Raw genomic sequence first — 6,469 nt, 5'->3', positions numbered from 1 at the left:
AGTTGTCTCGAATATTCTTGAGCATTGAAGCATTTTTACTTTTTCTGTAATTTTCGTTTTCTCCAAAAACAATCTATGTTGCTTATCATTTTGGTTTATTTTGCATTTTGTATTAAATATGAAAATTATCAATTAATAAACACAACAGTTTTTTTTAAAATTTCATGAGTTGACGTTTATTTACGCCTGTTATTTTGTTTTTTTGAATGGTAGCACTGAATTTCGAACTCGAATTGTAAAGTTCGCCAACCGTGGTATGTCTCTAATGAAATATCTCACTTCGAACGTTCGATTCGCCAACCATAATTTCAGCGTGAAATATTTCCTTGTAAGATTTAAAAAAAAAAAAATTCGATTTATAACCTTTTTAACGTTTGTCTTGCATTCGCCATCTCAGTAATTGCTTGCTAATTAAAAAACAAACCTTATTTTTGAATTAAAAGCTAAAGTGTTAATTTCCCAAAATTTAAATAAACACACATAATAATATATTTCGAAAAATTAAAACATTCGAATTAGATTGTATTTAAAAACATTTTTTACTTTTTTTTAAATATATAACTTGTTTAGTTTTATATATTAGTAATTTTTAGTTTATTTGTAATTGAATTTTGTTTTCTTATTTACAAAATAAAGGAATTACAATGGAGATTGAGAAATTTAAAATTGTTATTTATCTTTTATTATTTTTGTTTTTGTTTATTTTTAACTTCTTTGTTACCTCTTTGTTACACATTTAAATATCTAAAAATTCTTTGAATTTCGTAAATATAAAATAATTTAAGAATACACCATTTTTGTGAGTGCCTATTATCTGTTTTTGCTTTGCTATATGCTGTTATTTATTTAAGAAGAGCTAGAAAATAAAAACCAAAAAGAAAATTATTTATATGGTAGTAGTATAAATGTGTATTTTAATGCATAGACGTTTTCTTGTTTTGTTTTTTGTTCTTCTATTTTAAAAACTTCTTGTGTAAGTTGTTAACTTTTTTAATTTCTACAAATTATAGGAAATAAATATATAGATTTCTTGTATTGCTACGTACAGTATATATCTTACAAGTGATCAGCGCGAAAAAGAAAGTTTTATAGAAATAATCCCACTATTTATTATGTTCTTTATTTATTAATTATTTTTTTTAAGTTTTTATTTTTTTTTGTTGTTTATTTTTAAGTTTAAGAGGAAAATTTATGTAAATATATTTATTTAATTTTTTTTGCTGCTAAAAATGTCAATCAGATCTTTTTGTTAAAATTTTTGTTTTGAGGTTTAATTAGTAAATTTTAATTAAAATATTGGATGCTTTTTTTATATATTTTGAAAGTGGTGGTGTTGGACGTTCGAAACTTACTTTCGAAATATAATATGAAATTATTGGACAAAGCAAAACAAGACTCATTTCATATTGAGGGTTTTTTTTAAAGTTCTTTTAATAGCACCTACTCAGACTCATAAATTCTTAATTTTTTCCAACCATTGAGTTTAAAATGCGTGCCGTTTTGGGTGTTACAGTAAAAATATCTAATTATTCAAATATGTGTGTTTTAAAAAATATTTCAACAAACCAAAGGTGGTGGCAAGAATATACAATTTTGTAGAATTAGATTTCATTTTGGTTAGCTGCCATTACCCTTTACTAATTTCGACAACCTTAAAGTCATATTAACCAAACTGTCTTAACATGGTGGCAATTATTGAACGCTCAAGTGTAACAAAACACCTTATTCAAATTATATTGTGGAAACCCTTATCACAACAAAATTACCCTTATTCGTCCTGTTCTTATTGTAGCAGAACATCAAAGGTAAATCAAAATGGGTAGATCATATGACAAATAGCAAACAACTCTTTCTAAATTCTGTGTTTACCATTTATGTCCATTTTTTAATTAATTCAAAACTATTGTCCCTATAAATCTTAATTATGGACATTCAATGCCCATGGCTTCTAACAAACTATTTCCAAGAATAATTGAATAAAGAGTACACATCTTTAGTTGATAAAAAGCAAGTTCACGAGCAGCGAGAAATCAGCATTGGTTCTAAAAAGGGATACTTTTGGTATGCAGACGTACCACAAGAAAGACATATTCAGCCCTATCATAAATTTCATTGTAATTGGAAATTTTTACGAATCCCGAAAAACTGTATCATGAAATCCGTTCGTAGTGGAAAATCTCATACAATTTTGCATTACGAACGGATTTCATAATACAGTTTTTCGGGATTCGTAAAATTTCCGATTACGATGGAATTCATGATAGGGCTGATTAATGTTGAACATTTTCTTTGTGACCTATAAGTTTTTATAGGGTGGAAAATTAAAGATTGATAAAGTAGAAAAATGGACGAAGGTATTTTAATTAAGTTTTCGTGTACTACACCAGGTATTAAAATTTTAGTTCTTCTCTGTTAATGCAGACTTGTATTAAACAATGAAATAAGAAAACTTTTTTAAAAATATCCCAAACATTCTTTTAGAAAAGAATGCATACAAGTACATGGAACGCAATATACCTTAGATGTTAACATTGCATTCATTAATCGCAACTGGTGTTGCTGGTAAACTGATTTCAATCTCAAAAAGAGTCTGTCCTTATTCTAATATATTCTTATAAACTTGCTCAAAAATAGCTTTCATTTCATTGCATTGTTTACCAGACTAGGAAATAGTATGGGGCAGGTTCAGACAACATAAGGGACTTCATTTGCAGTCAACTCCATTCTTTGAACGTACATTTTGACCAAGCCAACTAGTTAGTTTTTCAAGTGTCATGAATTTCAAATTCAGAACTTTACTTCACAAACCTTCACTTTAAGTTTTAGAGCACAAAAAGTACCAAAATCATTATTGTCTACAAAACACTCCTCAGGCAAGCTTTGTATTGTAAAGAAATATTACTTATTTCTTTTCCAAATTTACAAAGAACTTTTTTACAGAAGGCATTAAATGAAGTTGTGCAGAAAATAAGTAAATCATAGAGTAATAAAGTTCAGCTTTCAGTTGAATGAAAAAACATGATCAACTATCATTTTGACAAAAGTAGACTTGACTTGATAGTTAGGGAGATCTTTCGGGATTAATTTTCCAGTCAACTTTCCAATGAAATTGCCTTAATTGGAAGGCAAATTTTTGGCAGCTGGCCAATCAGATACAAGAAACTTGTCTTACTTTCAAGTCCCTTATGTCGCCTTAACCTGCCCAATCTTAACAAGAATTTAATTTATTTATCACTAGTCTGGAAGAAAATTGTATTCAGAAACCAACATATTGCAAATACAGTAGATGTTCGTATTTCAAATTTTAAATCTTACCAAACATTGTAGGCTCTGCACATAAGGACTACCGATTTTTGTATGACTATACAATTCAAAGCATATATTCTAAAACAAAAATTGATCTCGGTAGAATGCGGTAGGCAGGCCACCAAGCTTGAATGAGCGAAGAGCACATACTATGGTAAAATAAAAAGTAAGGTGGAACATCCTAACACTCGAAAAATGGTGAATTGTCTCTTTAAGTGAAAGGACCTTTTGAAAAAGGACAGGACCGAACTCAATTTTGCATAGCAACGATATTGGTCAACAATTCATATCTACGAAAAATCTCCAAATATACGAAGAAATAGAACCAAAAACAGATTTATCAACGTTTTATTAAAATTTAAAATTGTGAAATTCTTAAAAAGAAAAAATACCCATTATGAGCCCTAGATGTCGTGTTATTGCATTCAACAATATAACAATGTTGTGTGTAGTTATTTTAAACTATTACGAGTCCAAATTCTTGAAATTCTGAGTTTTGTGTAACCTTGCCCAATGACTTCATCTATAGAGATATATGTATATTTATAATTTGTATATATGTATGTAAATGTTAAATACGTTTACGATTAAAATACTTAATTTCATGTAATAAACCATTTTTTTGCATTTTTTCTGTTTGAATTTATTTATATATAGTTAAATATATGCTTTAATACTAATTTTCTTCTTTTTTTTAAACTTTCCTGTGAAAAGTTTGTTCTTTACTTTTGTCTGGCATGTTTTGTTTTGTAAGTTTTTTTTTTTGTTTTATAGATTTTTATTATAACTTTTGTATTCTATTTTATTTTTTGTTTGTTTTGTTTTGTCTCCTCACACATTTATAAGAGAATAGAATAATACACCTAAGCGCATTTACAAATAAATAATATTTAATATATATATATATCTATATCAATAATAACACATTTATCTCTTTTTTTTTCCTTTTTTTAATCGTTTTTACCGTTTACTTGCATATTTTTACAATAATTATATATTTTTTTAAAATTTTTTCATTGCTCAATTTTTTACTTGCCTACTTGCTACTGTTGTTTTTTCTTATTTTCAGTTTGCTGCTTTTGTTTTATAATTGTTTTTGCTATTTTTACTTTACGTTTTTAACACTATAATGCTCAGTTGTTGTTGTTGTTTTTTTTATATATTTTTTGTTTGTTGTTGGAAAATATTGACATGGAATTTAGTCAGAATCGGCACGAGTACCTCTCACTTCACCGACTTGACGTTGTTTGTCTAGTTCTTCTTTGGTTTTTTCTTCAATGGCACGAATATCATCCATTGTAAGTCCATACCAACGATCCGTCCAACAGAACACTTGCCTGTAAGTAAAAAGATCATATTAAAATTATTGAATCTAACCAAACTAATTAAGTGAACAAATTGAAACGAGAAACGATGCAGGGTTCTAGCTGCATCTTCCCAGAAGCAATCGCAGTGTCATTTATTTGTATTAGAATTTATAAAATTATTTACACTGGTGGACAAGGTTTTGTTCCTGGCAATCGAATTTCACTGTTTTCAATCGGTTTTGATAGTCTTAATTCAAAGCCGACTCAAAAATTACAGTTTTAAGAAAGGTTTTGGAGATTTTACTTTTTGTAATTCAAAAAACACATATACAGTGTTTTTGGAGCTAATTAAATTCATGAAGCATATGTCGTGTTTAAATCCATAAAACCCTTCTATTGTTGCTATATAAGACCCTTATCATCCCCGTCCTGCTATACGGTGCAGAAGCATGGACTATGACAAAAGCGGATGAAACCACCTTGGGTCGCTTCGAGAGAAAAGTTCTTCGTCTGATCTACGGTCCCGCATGCATCGAAGGGGAGTGGAGGAGAAGATGGAACGACGAGCTGTACGAGTTGTAAGATGGCTGGGTCATGTAGAGCGCATGGAAACCAATGCTCCGGCCCGGAGCATTGGTTTCCATGCGCTCGAATCCACACCCACAGGACAGCGCAGTAGATTAAGACCGCTGATCAGGTGGCGCGCACAAGTGGAAGGTGACCTCGCCTAACTTGGAGCGCGAAACTGGAGACATCTAGCTAGGGACCGAGCTAGATGGAGAAGTTGTTAGGTGAGGCCCTAGTTCACACAGGGCTGTAGCGCCACCTTAGGTTGAAATATTAATAGTATTTCATACAATTTAAAAAAAATGTACATACATAAGTTGTGAGATTTCACATATCTCACATTAATCTTAAAGAAACACTGAGACAATTCGGCCAAAACGAATTGAACGTAAATGTTGTTATCTTATTAATTCTATTATATGAAGTTTTTGAAATACATTCGACTCCATCTAAGTCTTTCACGAGATAATAAAACTAGTTCGAGTTAGAAAGAGGTTTAACTAATTTTGTTAAGTTAAAAAAACGAATAAAATGAATGAGTAATATAAATAAAGCTATACTTCTTGCTTTCATAGCTCATAGCTATCTACAGTGGTGGAAAAATAATTAGAAACAATGAAAAGAGTAAACATATATGCACTTTTTTCATCATTGTTTATGCTCTTCACACACAAATAATGATAAACGGTAAAATACAGTTCTCTTTTTGCTGCTATTGTGGAGCATGTTTTAAGTTTGTTTTTGTTTTTGTTCAAATATCTTAGCTTTACTATGTAGTTAAAAAAATGAGTAAAAACAAGAGCTGCAGACCAGAGCTAAGGAAGATAACTATTCACAAGTACTGCAAGGAAAAAGCTACCATCGCCAAGGATTTGCTTTGCTCCAAAAAGATGGCATATGGAGCAATTAAGATCTATAGGGAGACAGGCAGCATAAAAACTTCCAAAAGGAAAAACTTATTTGTAGACTTAGAAAGGGGATCAGTTTTGCGACCAGCAAGGAAATTCATTCAGCTGTATCATGCCAATTAAGTGCAGAAGTAACGTCTAAAACAATAAGGAACCCATTGCTGGAAACAGTTTTGCGGGGTTACATTGCTCGGAAAAAGCCAGACGTTTCAAAAAAAAATTTAAAACGTCGATTAGCATTTGCCAAGGAACATAGACAGAAACCATTAGCGTTTTGGAAGAAAATATTCTGGAGCGATGAATCAAAATTTAATATGTGTGGGTCTGATGGTAAAAGATATGTAAGACGCCCAGTTAACAAAGAACTCGATCCTAAATATA

General features: G+C 30.2%; 1 protein-coding gene across 2 annotated transcripts in view; it reads right to left on the bottom strand.

Annotated features, from left to right (window-relative positions):
- Window positions 1–486: 486 nt before the first annotated feature.
- LOC129940063 (phosphatidylinositol transfer protein alpha isoform) overlaps window positions 487–6,469 on the bottom strand; it is a 32,635-nt gene continuing 26,652 nt past the window's right edge. For both annotated transcript variants that reach the window (XM_056048293.1, XM_056048292.1), the window contains exon 8: window positions 487–4,643. In XM_056048293.1, coding sequence (XP_055904268.1) covers window positions 4,505–4,643 — 139 coding nt within the window. In that variant the 3' untranslated portion in view covers window positions 487–4,504. The remainder of the gene's footprint in view (window positions 4,644–6,469) is intronic.

The sequence above is a fragment of the Eupeodes corollae genome, chromosome 1 (assembly GCF_945859685.1).
Source record: "Eupeodes corollae chromosome 1, idEupCoro1.1, whole genome shotgun sequence".
Lineage (NCBI taxonomy): Eukaryota > Metazoa > Arthropoda > Insecta > Diptera > Syrphidae > Eupeodes > Eupeodes corollae.
Note: the sequence above shows the minus strand (reverse complement) of the source record. Positions and strands in the feature narration are given on the sequence as shown.